Below are 15,384 nucleotides of genomic sequence, written 5' to 3' on the forward strand. Positions count from 1 at the left end.
ATACTCTGTGTCTATCAATTGCGTGTGTGTATTTCTGTTTGTGAAGTTTAAAGATATTTTTAACCAGCAACGCGGGTATAAGTAAATGTATACTACCAACAACCTATGTATCATTTAGTTGTTCCCAACGTCACGTACTTCTCATCAAAGCTAACTTGCTAGTTCGCTTTTAAATTTCGCAGGTAATGATCACACCAATTTACATCACATACTCACAATGATCTCCATCATAGGGCAAGTCGATTTTCAATTTAATTCTCAACCTCCGGTCGTACATATTTTATTGTCGCAGGTTCCGGTCTGCCGATGTGTCACCATTCATTATACCCGAGGATTCGAGACTAATGCAAGCAACTCGATAACTGGGAAGTAGTATTCAACTTTAGTAATCCTGGTGTATGTTTACAATAGCATAAAAGATGGCTAGAGCATGTCAGCTTGGTGTGGAATAAACAATAAGCTGGTATTTTTCATGCATCATTTTACTCTGTTATGTATTTTGTCTGAACCCCGGACAACATTAAATACTAATTCTCTCTTTGTACCCCATAACTGCATTTCGGAAGGTCGTCTTTAAAAACTACCCTTTGTGACTTTCTCTATCCTCCTTTAAATAGGTTGTAAATTTGTAATGTGCGATACCAGATTCTGTCTCCATTTTCAAAAGTTGGCTCACAGCCTCACTCTGTGGCATTTGTAAGTGGAGTAAAACATATTTTTATCGCAGGAGTGGCTCTTGTTTGTTTTAAAACAAAATACAATCTGTAAAAGTCTGAAAGTCAATTGCAATAAATAAAAACAATTTGATTTACAGTAATTTACATACTACTGACTATCTACCTAAGCTAAGCTCATATCGTTATGGGAGTATGGGATAGAAGTTGAACGTAAACGTATATTTATTCAATTTTAAAACATTATAACGATTATCATGAGATCAGAAGGGCCGACATAACCTCTAATATAATAGTACACACTTAAATGACCCGCCAGTTGCATCTATTAGTATACAAAGGCCCGCATATGAAATAAAAGTTGGACGTAAACGTATATATATTCGATTGATAATAAGTTTTAACGGAAAACGATTTGAGGTTAGCTTTTACTCTAGAGTTGCTGAGTAGTCGTAACTCGCAACACAACTCGCAACTGTCAATACTGAATACTATCACTCTCACTTTAAACTTGGAGTCTTGGAATCTTGGACTGTGTAACAGTCAACAGTCAACACTCAACAGTCAACACTCGACAGTCAACACTCAACGAGTCAACAGTTTTTAAAAACGAAAAGTCAAAGGGTAAAAAGGGAAAAGCTGGCCTGCGGTAAACCGTAAACGACATGACTTTCCACTTTTGGCATTGGCGAAAGCCCAAGGCTAAGCTCAATACGTTTTGCCTATATGCGATAAACTTTAAACGTAAACGCAAAAAGGTTTGTTTTTAAGCGGTTTAAAGTATATCGGGGGCAAATCGACCATGAAAATTTTCCTAATTTGCACCTGATAAATTGACCTTTTTTAATGAAAAGGCGATTTGAAACTATTCACAATTAACACAGTGAAAATTAGGGCAATTTGTGACAGTTAGGCCGCCTAAAAAAATGTACCTATTTATAAACCCATAGGACTATATTTAGAATAAACTTTGAACGTAAACACTTAGTTTTTTGTTTTTTTTGCGTTTTAACGGGAAACGTAATGAGGTTAGGCCCAAGGCCCCAAGCCCCAAAGCCACTACCAGAGTAGACCAGAGGCTGTCGGCGTGGTCGCTACGACTACTCACTGGTCAAGCAGCACTTGTTGTTCTCGTCAATCTATCTACTCCTTTGCTCTCAATAAATGAGAGTAAGACTCTTAGAGTATAAACTACATTGTCCTTTTATTTTATAAAAAAGCTGTTTACGGCGTATGTATGCCTAATATATGCCTAAAATAAAAACGTATAGCGAGTACAGACGGAAGTAACTTATAGTGCTGTAAATAATTACATCATGGAGAAAATACTAAAAATTAGTAAAAGCTAAACAAAAGTAAGTTATAATTTATTTGATATTTCAATTATTATTTATTTCGTCATTGACCATTCAATTTCCGATATTTTGTTTTTATTTTTAGAGCCCAGGGCCCCAGGCCCCAGGGGGCAAGGGCCCAGAATCCCAGACGGCAGGACCAGAGCCTGCCGGAGACCGGGGAGGCCAGAGTCCTGACTCTAAGAGTCCAGAGTAGAGGGGAAATTCTTGAAGTTTAAAATTTAGATCAGAACATTCATACATACATAGGTACTTATAAACAAATTGTACACAATATCATACTCAATTTTGAATTTTTAGTAGATAGATTCATATATATAGACGCCTACAAAAGTATATAAACATCCCAAAGATTAACAGCTGCGCTCAACTTGATCTATAAAGACGCAACTGGAGTTCCTCTGAAACATCATAACACTGCAGAAATCGAACTATGACAATCGCAACTATTGAGATAAAAGGCACAAACGGTGAGGATGTATACGTTGATATGACCGAAGAGATTGGAGTTCCACAGAGCACGGAAAGGGAAGGTCACGAGAGTTCGGCGTCGGTATATGCATCGTCCAATTCTCAGGAGAGGCAACGAAAGAATTCTTCGCACAGCATTAATGCGCTTACGCATGGGCCTAGCGAAGGATGGAATGGGACACCTCACTTAGCGGTAGAGCTTTACAGAACTTTGATGCGGTCCAGAGAGCAAGACTATGTGTACGAGGATGACAAGGACACCGCAGATATCCTACCCTTTATCAAAGAATTCTTAGAAGTCACGGGAAGGGATATCCGAAAGTCTGCGGGTGATCTAGGGATGTTCCCTCTTATGGAGTTGAAGTTCAAGGAACTTGGTTTCCGGGTGACAGCGCGAGAGTATGATCAAACTATTCTTCATCCAATTTCAGGAGCTTTTGCACCAGGTAGTCTCGTGGCCATAATGGGACCTAGTGGGTGTGGAAAATCAACTCTGCTAGATATCTTGTCCCAAAAGAAAACACTACCTTATACAGGAGAAATCACAGTCAATGGACACTCACCCGATAAGTATTTTAATAGGATGACTAGTTACGTGCCACAGGCAGATTACGGTTCAGGACTGGACAAAGTGTCTGAATCAGCGATGTTTGCATCCAAAATGAAAGCTTATTACAAGGCAGACCAAGCCAATGCCGCTCTCAGGCAACAGCACCTTGATTTCCTTCTTAAAGTTCTTGGCCTTTCGCATATTGCAAATTCATTTATTGGAGATGGGCAGACAAGAGGTATCAGTGGTGGTCAGCGCAGGCGGTTGACCCTTCTGAAAGGTCTCATTACTGGCCCGGGCATTGCATTCCTAGACGAGCCAACCAGTGGCCTTTCGTCAACGGACTCGGAGACCTGTGTGCGAGCCTTGAAGAATTTAGCCAAACTTACTGGAACTACCTTCATAGTAGTCATTCATCAACCCAAAAGCACCGTTTTCGAAATGTTTGACCACCTCTTGCTTCTATCCCAAGGGAAAGCTGTTTACAATGGCTTGCGTTCGGAAGCACAGGATTACTTCACCAAACTCGGCTATCCTGTTCAACAGTACACGACCCCGGCTGATCACTTTTTAGATATAATCACACCTGGGCAGGTCGGAGCAAATCCAGAGTTTTTCATTGAACAGTATGCCAAGTATATCAATCCGACCATTCTAAATAATTTGGATGTGGTTGCCAAAGGAGACACGCTGAAGCAGTCACTGGTTAAAATAGGGCACGGGCGTGAACGTTCTAAGTTTCCACTGTCACGATGGCATCAGTACTGCTTGCTCCAGAAGCGCGAATTCCGCCTTTTCTTCCGGAATGCCGACGAAATCTTGACCATCCTAGCGAATAATCTTGTCATGGGGCTTCTCTTGGGACTTGTTTATCAAGACGTTTATAGTGCGAAGTTGGACGCAGTGAATTCAGCTAGATTCAGCTATCAATTTGCATACATTTTTTTTGTATTAATCGTTGCCAGTCTAACAGCCTTGAATTCGGTACCTGCTATGCTCACATCCCGTGTCATCTTCCAGAACGAACGAGCGGAGGGTTACTACGATGTCCTGCCGTACATGATCTCAAAGTTTTTAACTACCTTCGTTACTTGCGCTATAACTGGAACACTTGTGCTCGTTATGAGCTCATACTGGTTAGCTGGTTTCCCTGCCTCGCAAGTAATGTTTGTATTTGCGATTGTATTGGTGGAATACATTTGTGTTGAATCCATAGTATCTTTCACGTCATCGTGTGCCACATCGATTGCTATGGCGAATAGCCTGGCGGGCGCCGTCATCAGTATTCTGTCGTTATTCAACGGCTGGAGTGCAAATAGTTTAAGTACACCGACGTATGTCGTATGGATTCAGTACCTCAGTCCTTTCTACTATGGGTTCCAAGCAATTGTGGTTCATCTGTATGATGAGACAGTGACGAAACAATATGCCTTGCACAGTGATTGGGGAGTTTGGGGTGGTATTGTTATTATGTTGGCTATGACCATATTCTATAGATACCTGCAGTTTTGGGCGCTGAAATATTGCAATCAGCTCGAGCGATAGTATGGGGCTCGTTTAGTACTGTATACAAATAAAAACTGTACATTTGACGTCAAACCTAGAAGTAGATGCCAGTGTATTGTACTTAAATGATCGATCAAAAGCTAAAGTTTCTATCACGGAAGAATATTCTAGGTTGTAGCAGCTAGAGAATAAAAAATGGGGTTCTTAGACTGTGTATCACTAGACTACCGAGTTAGGTCGTTAAAAATCCTAACCACGTTTTTCGTGTGATATAATTCACATTCAACGTGTTATCTATTCAGATATCTATCAAATTGCTTCCGTGTATCCGCACATGTAGGGTGGAAGCGATACACATAAATCAAAATATGTAGCTTGCATCTGAATATCGATTCTTTACGGACCGGAAGTTCATGTAAATTCAGCGGGGCTAGCGACAACACGTCGCATGATCACAATACTATTAGCAGGATGGCTGCTAAGTATTTTTTGGAAGATGCTGCATTGATACCAAATCGTTCGTTCACCACATCTGGCAGATAACTATCGATACTACCACCAGCTTACTGCAGCCGCCAGCGTTGATATGGTACATACCGCCACGGAATACTACATATTTACGCGCCTAATGTTGATGCAACAAAAAAACGTCTACTAGTTTTTATATATAAAAAATCTATTCTAAGAATTGTTTTACTCCAAGAACAAAACATCGTAAACACAAGTGACAAGATGCGTTTGCGTTGAGAGTTGAGACACTTGAGAGATATCGGTACATATATCTAGCAGCTTTTGTCACTTTCATTTTGACGTATTTAGTTCATTCGCAAAGTGCATTCTAAGAATGATCCCATCGGGCTTATATTAAACCGTACCATGTGTTATCGTGTTAAAACGTGGTCAACCGTCATCATTACAAGTCAGACTTTGTATATACTGCACCCGTCACTATAAAAGTATTAACGCCCGAGCCCTGATATTCCTATGTATATGAACCGAGTGAATTTTTTTTTGAATTTATGTTCTAAAAAACAAATTGGCGGTTAATGAAATCACAGAACAGGACAAAGTCCCTGGGACCTGAAATTTACAAACAGAACGGGACAAACCAAAATTCAACATTGTTGAACTACAGTGCACGATCATACATAGCCTTCTCTTGTATAATTGAGAAGAAGGCTATGAAACGATACTTTTTTATAAAATTCTGAAGTATGGATCCACGAATTCACGCTCACATGGTTATCAGAACATTGGCTCTCTAGTCTGAGGTGTTCTATTCTATTTCAGGTGATAGGTGTAGATTTTGTACCGAAAACTGATACTTGACTGTTGTATCGGTAAAGATTTTTTTTGCAGTGTACACGCTTAATAGTTCGGTACTTGGGCCAAAGTCGCCTTATGTGGGCCTATAAATATCGACCTACCTTTGCGAGTGGACTGGATGCGGCTTACGCGAAACTGGGGTAATCTTTGTCCGTCGGATGTCGGACTGTTGAGTGTTGACGCCAGGCACGAGGCAGGAGGGCTCTAAATAGTATTTAGACTAGGGCTCGACTCCAGAAAACTCTAGAGCTTCCCCTATTTTTTGGGTTATTTTATAAATTCTACGGATTTTTAGTGGTAAAACGTACACCTATAGCTAGCTGTAATATTGTATAAACTATTTAAATACTACATAAATAATAAATAGCTATAAATAATAAATAAATACGGCACAATGCAACGAATGTATCGTTTTTATTTATTTATTTACAAATATACATCATTATTTAATTCAAGGTATCGAATCTATCGATGAGTTTATGATAATCTCAGATTTCAGATTTCAGATTTCAGATTTCTCTCTATTCGATTGATAGCAACATATTTTATCAATAGCTAGATCGGGTCAAGGTACATATTTATTAGAGAGTAAAAATTTGACTCTAGGTCTCGCACTCTCGCGGAGAGCCGGAGACAAGGTCTCGCCAGTTCGCCAGAGTCCAGACGCATTTTTATTTGTTTTTTAAAAATAAAATAAACTAAAATTCTTACATATTTACAGTATAAATATAAACCACAAACCTAGTATTAAACGCACAAAAGAAGCAGTAAAATTTTGGATGGGAACCGTTTCTATGCGTTGGAATGGGAAACGTTTAACCTAATATGGCTTGTAGCGTGACTAGATCTGTGACACATTTTATTTTTGTTATTTTATAAGTGGGATGAGAAGGGACTTCTATTGTTTATGTAACTAAATATATGTATTTACGCTTTGCCTTTCAGTGATAAAATATTTATATCCATTTTTGGCATAGCGTCTTAATAAAATGTTAGTTCGAGTCTCATAATCGTTAATCTGAAATCTCATTCTGTACAATGACGTACATAAATAGCCTTGTTTTTATTTAGAAGAGGCTATGGAGTAGTAGGACTGCATTTTAATAAGGTTCAAACTTCTTACTTCACAAGCTCACAACTTCACGGTTGTGATTTTCCGATTTTCCGTTTCATACCTCTTTTTCTTTTTTTTTAAAGTCATTTGACCTACGTGTTGACGAAATAACTCCCTTTAGCTTGACGTTGGTGGTTAGTATTCATTGACATCAAAAATTTGTATATATTTAAACGTAGCAACAGAATACATTAGATCACAGCACTTCTTTATAATTTATTTGACAAAAGAACCACACACGACAAAAATATAGTTTGAACCAAAATGTGATAACAATACCTTCTGCCATGAACGATAATGTTTGCATCGATATAGTGGAGGCTAAGAGCAAAGCATCGATATAGTGGAGGCTACTAGCAAAGCATCGAGATCGGTTTCATCGGTATATGTATCTCCTAGCTCTTACATTAGACAGCGACGGGCATCTGTGCATAGCACCAATTCCCTCTCCCACGGCCCTGGCGAAGGTTGGAATGGCACAACGCATCTGGCGGTGGAGCTATACCGAGCTATGTTGCATAACAGGGAACAGGATTATAAATACGAAAATGACAAAGAGGCTTCAGATGTTATACCATTTATCGAAGAGATTATTGATATCAAAGGGAACGTGAACGAAGATATTACAAATGTTATTGATGACCTAGGCGTATTCCCTGCTATGGAACTGAAGTTCAAAGAGCTGAGCTTTAAGGTGAAGACACACGATGCAGCGGGTAACAAGTATGAGCAAACGATACTGCATTCGATATCAGGCTCCTTCGTGCCTGGCAGTCTGGTGGCAATAATGGGACCAAGTGGTAGCTGAAAATCAACATTATTGGATATACTTCCGCAAAAAAAAGACCCTGCCGTACTCTGGAGAAATCACTATTAATGGGCACGCACCTGATAAATTTTTTAATAGAATGACTAGCTATGTACCACAAGCTGAGTATGGTTCAAGTTCGTGAGTCGGCAATGTTCGCTTAACGTATGAGAGCATTTCATACCGAGGACGAGACGGACGCTGGGCTCAGACAACAGCACTTGGAGTTTTTGCTGAAAATTGTCTGACTTTCGCACGTTGCGGATTCGTATATTGGGGATGGCTAGAAGTGAGGTATTAGCGGTGATGAACGTAGACGTTTGGCACTTCTAAAAGGTCTTACCACTCGGCCGGGAATTGCTTTCTTAGACGAGCCTACCAGTGGTCTTTTTTCGACTGGTGCACAGACTTGCGTGCGAGCATTGAAAAACTTGGCAAAGTTAACAGGAACTACATTCATAGTCGTTATTTATCAACCTAAGAGCAGCGTTTTTGACATGTTCGATCACCTTCTGCTTCTGTCCGAAGGAAAGGCTGTGTATAACGGCCCTCGAGGCGAAGCACAGGACTACTTCGCAAAACTTGGATATCCGGTTCCACAGTACACCACTCCAGCTGATCATTTTCTGGTTATAGTCACACCTGGGTAAGATGGCGCAAACCCCGAGTTCTTTGTTGAGCAGTACAACAAGCACATAAATCCGGCCTTGATCAATAATTTGGATGTGATCGACAAAGGAGATACAATGAAGGAGTCGCTCATGAAAGTGGGATACGGTCGCGAGCGGTCTAAATATACACTGTCCCGGGGCCAACAGCACTGCTTGCTCCAGAAGCGAAAATTCCGTTTATTCTTCAGGGACGCCGATGAGATCATGACAATTATAGCAAATAACGTGGTTATGGGACTTCTGCTGGGAATTGTCTACAAAGACGTGTACACTCCGACCATGGATGCATTGAATTTCGTCAGATTTCAATATCAATTCGCATATATCTTCTTCGTATTGGTTGTGGCCAGTTTGACTGCTTTAAATGCTGTCGTTAATAGTAGTTATGAGCTCGTACTGGCTGGTTGGTTTCTCGGCCTCGCAGAAGATGTTTGTATTCGCGGTGGTAGTAGTGGAGTACATATGCGTCGAGTCAATTGTATCGTTCACATCAGCATGTGCTACGTCGCTTGCTATGGGGAATAGCTTAGCGGGTGGTGTGGTCGGTCTTCTCGCCGTGTTCAACGGTTGGAGTGCAAATACGTCGAGTACGCCCGGATATATTGCATGGATTCAATACCCCAGTCCTTTCTACTATGGATTTCAAGCCATTGTGGTACATCTTTATGATGACACTGTGGCGAAACAGTTCGCCTTGAACACCGATTGGGGTGATTGGGGTGGTCTCGTTATATGTTAGGTATGTCAATAGTGTTTCAATATCTACAATTCGGGGCTTTTAAGTATGTGAATCAATTGGGGCGATAATTTTGGCGTCAACGAATACGATAGTTTTACATAATATTGCAACAAAAGCATATTGTACTTCATAAGCACGTCGATCTAGAGCGATTTCAAATGTGGCACAGATACAATTCCTGAAAATCTATATCAACTGTATGTTGCGACCGTAAATCCGACTTTCATATGTGTACATAAATGTATTAAGAAGTAGTGAATAATGTCTAATTTCGAATCGTTGATGTTGGCAAAAGATCGAGATGCTAACATTAAGGCCGAACGTCGCGCTTAGTGCAGCATCAAGAACACGCATTGAACCTTTGGAGTACTTCATGCCGACAAATGTGCGTATCAATATGTGGACCACATTATACGGATTTATTTTATATTATATTATGCAAGCACATGCACGCTGATGTTTCTGCGGAGATACAGACAGTTTCGACTTCCTTGCTGATACAAAATTCCGTCGTGAGACTCTTGCTGGGATTTGTCAACAGCGATATATACAATCCGGCATCGGATATGTCAAATGCTACTCTTTTGATTATCAGTTGTCTGTTTGTCTTGCTGATTGTAACCAGTTTGACACCCTTAAACCCAGCCCCAGCTATGATCGCACCCCGAATAAGCTTCCAAAACGAACGCGCCGAGGACCATTTCGATGTCCTGTCATATATAACGTCTAACTCTATACCAAAAAATTGCCCCCTGCGTCTTATCTGGAACGCTTCTGCTTATCATGAGATGGTATTGTCTAGCTGGATTTCCAGTTTCTTTCATACTTGTGGAGTATTTGTGTATCGAGTCTGATATGTTATCATCCATCCACTTCGTCATTCGCTTCGCCGTTTGTGATGGTATCAGCCTTCAACGGTTGGAGTACCAATATTTCGAGTACACCAGAATAGGTTATGTGGATTCAATACCTTAGTGCTTTCTACTGTGGATTTCAGACGATTGTGGTACATCTCTATGATAATACAGTGGCGAAGTAGTTTGCATAGAACACTCAAAGGGGAGTTTGGGTGGTATTGCCGTGATGTTGGGTACGAGCTTATTTGTTCTGTGCCTGCAGTTCGGAGCGTTCAGGTTTGTGAATCAGTTAGAGAAATGACGTACCCAAAAGATTAAAGAAACATCGTTGGCATTAATGGTATCAATTACCACACAAGAATCTTCGCAATGAAATCGATGACTCAGGAGAAACTATACAAGGGTATATTTGTACGAAGTATGTTAAGTTTGGTTGTCTTTGCGGGTCACAGCAACCTGATTATATTGGTTTAATGAATGCTTCATTACGGAATCATCTACTATTCCCACGACTTGGTGGCAATACTAGTACTGAAACTGAATACGACTTTCAAACGTGGTGTCCTCGCACGCCTATGCAAACACAGGAGAATCGATGGCATGCGGCCAAAAATCAGATAATACAAAAGACCATTGATTCTGGATGGAGAAGGATCTACCTTATATAGACTTTTACAAAAAGGTACAGAATAGTCGGGATCTGCAGAGCGACCTCAGCCATTGGATAACAATGTGGTAAGTAATTCCCCTCCCCATTGTATCCTACTATCAGCATTTCGGACCAGAAAAATCATCTCTATTCAAGTCATTAAAAGTCAGCGTTCACCATGTATGTATTGAAGATTGTTCGTGCACCCAGGTCTATAACCAGCCTCTACCAGTTTGCCTTATCTTTCACAAGCGCCTTTTTGTTCACTTTTCCCATAGCATTGCGAGGTATCGTTTCCTTCAAGACGAGACGGGATGGTAATTTGTAATCAGCCAGCCTGGTGCAAAAAAAAGAGGTCCTCATAAGTAAAAGCCTTCGAGTTAGAGTGATAATAATCGTATAAACAAGCGCGATCAAATAATATTGCATGAATCAACGAAACCAAGCAAACCCACAATCACATATACTTAAAAGCAGACGGCGCGTAAGCTTGGAGCTGCCTACATAATTTTCCATACAGCTTGCTCAGCGTGCTACACACAGGAGATCGAAACCGAACTGCTAACTTAGCGCATACGTGCGACCAATTGCACACTTCATCTGTTGGTGCTAAAGGTCTACAGTTTCTCAAAGCCAAAATAGGCGTACAAGCAATGCACATTTGCGCACAGTGTCCCTAATACAAGCCACTATCGGTCTGAAACGGAAGCTCGCAATACTTTACCTGCACTTGGCAAAAGTTCGGAGGTCCTCAATCATTAGTTCAGGCTTCTGCATAACAATTGACAACACCACCGAACCAAAAACAAAGTTAGTTAGTGAGTGTATAAATCATTGCTAATATCCCGTTCATAAATGTACCTGAACCAGTGTCGTATGCAATAGATTCTGTCGCTTGTGAAGTGTAAGTAAGTTAAAGCTAAGCCTAACATACACACTGGATGTCTCTGTATACACTAACCGAATCTTACATATCCAACAGGATTCTTATTCTTCCATCAACAAGCTCGTTCAATCTCAGTTTGATATTAATCTCCCATCACAGTCACAGGAATACTCAGTCAACCAATGAGCAACATTGTGTAACGTTAAGTGTTGAACAGACATACGGGGTTGTGCTGCACGACCATCGCAGTTATCCGGTCGCCCCATACTTCGTCAGGAGTGCCATAGACCACGCACTCGTTCACCTCTGGATGCTCTAACAGGACATTCTCCACTTCCAAGGCGCTTACCTACGCAACAAACAAGTTCAGAGCGAAGCAGCTTATGAGTATTTATTCATTCTCGCACGCTATACAAGAGTATGGCCTGTATTGCATGAGGCAGATGCAGATATCCTACATCACACACCAGCCCCACTGGATGCTGTAGCAACACATCCTCCACTTCTGAGCCTTCCTTGATGAAAAACTGGGGTAGATAGGCGATAGAGTATGTGTTCCGTATCTTGTAAACTATTTGGGTGTACATGATTTATCATTCATGCAACTGTTGTATAACCCGTGGGTTTTCCATCACTAAAAGATCTAGCAAGTTAATTTCCTTGCTCGGTACATTCGCTATATATTTAATCAGAGCTCACACACAATCAGTATCTCCAGAACCTTCCTTGACACCACAAACTTAGAGAAACATATACAAAATAATTGAATATGCATTGACAACGCGAAAACAGCTATGACATGAAGATACAAACATACACATATCAGGCGTTCTACTCGGTCTCGTCATCTAAAAACTGGCTCATCTCGGTGTGGTATAGTTCCACGCCGGTCTCGTACTCCTACACCCGCCATCTGTTCCGGGTATGTCAACTAGATGACCACAAGTATACGCCCCACACCAACCCCGCCTCACCTTGTATCCGCCCGTTTTCAGTATATCCGAACTGGCTCGTCCCAAGATGCGTATGACGCCATTCGGTTCCCTTACCGCTTCATCGCCAGTTACAAACCACTGCCCGTCCACAAACGATTCTGCGGTCGCCCTGACATTGCCCCAATACTCTCTGAACACACCAGCACCCCGGATCAGCAGTATCCCGGATTCACCTATGTATGGGATAATTAGTACGTGAAATACGTATGTGAGAAACACAGAATCGGTCTCTGCATACCTCGTTATTCGCTAGATACGCCAACACACCTGATTTAGGATTATCCCAGATTTACCTATGTATGGCATGAGCAGTGCGTGAAATACGTACGTGAGAACCAGAGAATCGGACTCTCAATACCTATGAATATAGGCTGCTGCGGTTACATACGCACCACCCCATTATTCAATAAACACACCCGTGCCCCCGATTTGGCAGTATCTCAGAGTCGCGCAATAATGTATGGGAGACCTGAATAGCGCAACAGTACTCTCTAAACATACCAGCGTCCCAAATGAGAGGTATACCGGAATTCACCTTTGTGTAAAAAAATAGAGGAGAACAACACACTGATGATCTAAAAGATAGTCTGAGACGCTTCTAAATTTCCTGGTGCACCTGGTGCCCAGTATTAGGAACAGTTAAAACCTGCCAAATACGCCACTGGTCTGAAGGTCTCCCATATGAATTGTACAGACTCTACTAACACAGCCATATGAATCGTATCAGCATCGTTTATAACTTGAACTATGAATGCACTGATACGTTCATGGCCACCAAATGTTTTGGTGTGCTCACTACCAGACTACACTCTTTTAGGACTACTCACACAGTTGCGGGCCGTAACTTTGTGATCACGTGCGTGGGGGTGAATGGCTGTTTACAATGTACAGGGCTGAAACTCGCAAATGACGCACGGCTTACGTCATTGGGCCCAACATACTACACTCAACCCAGACGCTTCAAACGCTCTGAGGATAGGTTTCATACAAAGACAGACGCTGATGGAACTACAGGTTATGTACACATATCTTTGGGATACAACGCGTCAACATTATACACGAAAAAAAAAATCATGACAAGAGAGCTTACTTATCGTATGAATATATCCACACGCCCTTTAAATAGGGTTTATAGGCGACCTTTGTAATCCTTGCCTCCGCGCCAAGCAGAGTCACGCTGCGGTACATTTCGAGGTTTCTTCTACATAACATGTCCATATATAACACGTTTCGCGATTGGAAGCAAAAGAAATCCATATTGGAAGCAAACGATGTCAATACCTACCGTCCGCGATATCCTGCACAACCTCGAGATTATCGACGTTTGCTATTCTTGCCTCGACACCAAGCATGGGCTTTCCGACAGCGGCAGGGACCCTCTCGCCCTCATACGAGTTGGATATACATATACCCGTCTCAGTCATGCCTGTGCATGTGCGGCGGAGTATGGACTGTCAATAGTGTGGTGCGCGCAAGTCTGTATTGGAATTGATGCCAGACTTAGTCTGAAGGTACATTATGATGGTATTTAAATCAATGTGCTATAACACTTGTGTTTGCATTTATATTCATATATACATGTGCATTGTATACATATACACTTTTCTGGCATGTGAATACACACAAACACTAATTGAATCATTAAATTTTGTTCGCAGCACCTACCGTAACGCTCCAACAGCGTGTGTCCCGAAACTCGCCTCCACTCATCCATGACTGATATCGGAAGAGGTGCAGAGCCACTTGTCATGAGGCGCAGGTTTTGCTTCAGTTTGTCGTGAAGTTCTGCAGACACATCCCTGAAGATTTAAATACATACGAAAGAAATTGTAAGCACTTTTTGGAAGAGAAGTGACCGTATGATGTGTTAAATTCCAAGCTGTTTTTAAACAATAGCACGTGAGGCTGTGGGCTTAGCCTGCACAGTCTCCTGCATTCTGACAGTTCGAGCTACATATTGAGTTAAAACATCCGATACACCAGACTCTAAAACACTAGCTTCGGGGGAACCGTACCCATATCATTATTCATAAAAATCATTGCTGCATATGAACATCTCTCAATCCCATTTCATAAACGCGCAGTAAAACATGTCTGAATGTTTGTCAGGATAAAATTTGAAACACCTGCATCATTCCCACTCCAGCAGTTACTCTATTGATTACACACAGGCATCAGACCCCCACGTCAAACATGTGATAACATGAAACCCCGAGCACCCTCATACATATCACGTACAAGTCGTTTGATTCAACATACGCTTCGTTGGCTAGTAGCGCTCGATGTCTTTGCAGCAATTTCGCATAGATCGTAGGCACAGCCATGAACATATTTGGCGAAGATATTTTTGTCTGCTTGCTAACATTCTCACTTTTCTCATCATTGTGCGATAAATAGCCCATTTGTAGACCACTTCTCCTCTTACCGAAATGAGCAGGGGCCATACCGCTCAGTCTACTCAGAACAGAGGTCTCACAGAACACTATGAACCAAAATTTGATGGGTAGATTACTTGAGGCGTAATAATTTGAAACCCCTCGGGTATCGGATATTAAATATAAATATATACCAATATGCATGCGAATATGCATATATATGGATACAATATATGTATATATATATATATATATATATATATATATATATATATATATATATACTTATTTATTTATTATTATTATATATATATACGTATATATTATATTATTTAATTTATTATTACTTATAATAATATAGTATATATATATACTACCAACGAAACACACACACAACAGGCACACACA

The 15,384-nt window shown here is 41.0% G+C and overlaps 5 protein-coding genes across 5 annotated transcripts in view; 4 read left to right on the forward strand and 1 right to left on the reverse strand.

Annotated features, from left to right (window-relative positions):
- SARC_02066 (hypothetical protein) overlaps positions 1–462 on the forward strand; it is a gene marked incomplete at its 5' end in the record, with an annotated part of 6,889 nt that extends 6,427 nt beyond the window's left edge. The window contains one exon of the mRNA XM_014304189.1: positions 293–462. Coding sequence (XP_014159664.1) covers positions 293–362 — 70 coding nt within the window. The 3' untranslated portion in view covers positions 363–462. The remainder of the gene's footprint in view (positions 1–292) is intronic.
- A 1,927-nt stretch (positions 463–2,389) lies between these two features.
- SARC_02067 (hypothetical protein) lies at positions 2,390–4,643 on the forward strand. Its single transcript, XM_014304190.1, has one exon. The coding sequence runs from the start codon at positions 2,463–2,465 to the stop codon at positions 4,593–4,595; it is 2,133 nt and encodes a 710-aa protein (XP_014159665.1). The 5' UTR covers positions 2,390–2,462; the 3' UTR covers positions 4,596–4,643.
- A 2,864-nt stretch (positions 4,644–7,507) lies between these two features.
- On the forward strand, positions 7,508–7,804 carry SARC_02068 (hypothetical protein; the record flags this gene model as incomplete). Its single annotated transcript, XM_014304191.1, has 1 exon — positions 7,508–7,804. The coding sequence occupies one exon, from the start codon at positions 7,508–7,510 to the stop codon at positions 7,802–7,804; it is 297 nt and encodes a 98-aa protein (XP_014159666.1).
- Positions 7,805–8,839: 1,035 nt separating this feature from the next.
- SARC_02069 (hypothetical protein) lies at positions 8,840–9,214 on the forward strand (the record flags this gene model as incomplete). The annotated part of the gene is made up of 1 exon (XM_014304192.1): positions 8,840–9,214. One exon carries the CDS (start codon positions 8,840–8,842, stop codon positions 9,212–9,214), a length of 375 nt encoding a protein of 124 aa, XP_014159667.1.
- Positions 9,215–10,503: 1,289 nt separating this feature from the next.
- Positions 10,504–15,384, reverse strand: part of SARC_02070 (hypothetical protein) — a 28,898-nt gene continuing 24,017 nt past the window's right edge. Inside the window, exons 8-14 of the mRNA XM_014304193.1 lie at positions 14,861–15,083; positions 14,267–14,400; positions 13,887–14,027; positions 12,581–12,774; positions 11,830–11,955; positions 11,445–11,491; positions 10,504–11,057 (exon numbers count right to left, since the gene is read on the reverse strand). Coding sequence (XP_014159668.1) covers positions 10,946–11,057; positions 11,445–11,491; positions 11,830–11,955; positions 12,581–12,774; positions 13,887–14,027; positions 14,267–14,400; positions 14,861–15,083 — 977 coding nt within the window. The 3' untranslated portion in view covers positions 10,504–10,945. The remainder of the gene's footprint in view (positions 11,058–11,444; positions 11,492–11,829; positions 11,956–12,580; positions 12,775–13,886; positions 14,028–14,266; positions 14,401–14,860; positions 15,084–15,384) is intronic.

This window comes from Sphaeroforma arctica (genome assembly GCF_001186125.1).
Source record: "Sphaeroforma arctica JP610 unplaced genomic scaffold supercont1.89, whole genome shotgun sequence".
Classification (NCBI taxonomy): domain Eukaryota; class Ichthyosporea; order Ichthyophonida; genus Sphaeroforma; species Sphaeroforma arctica.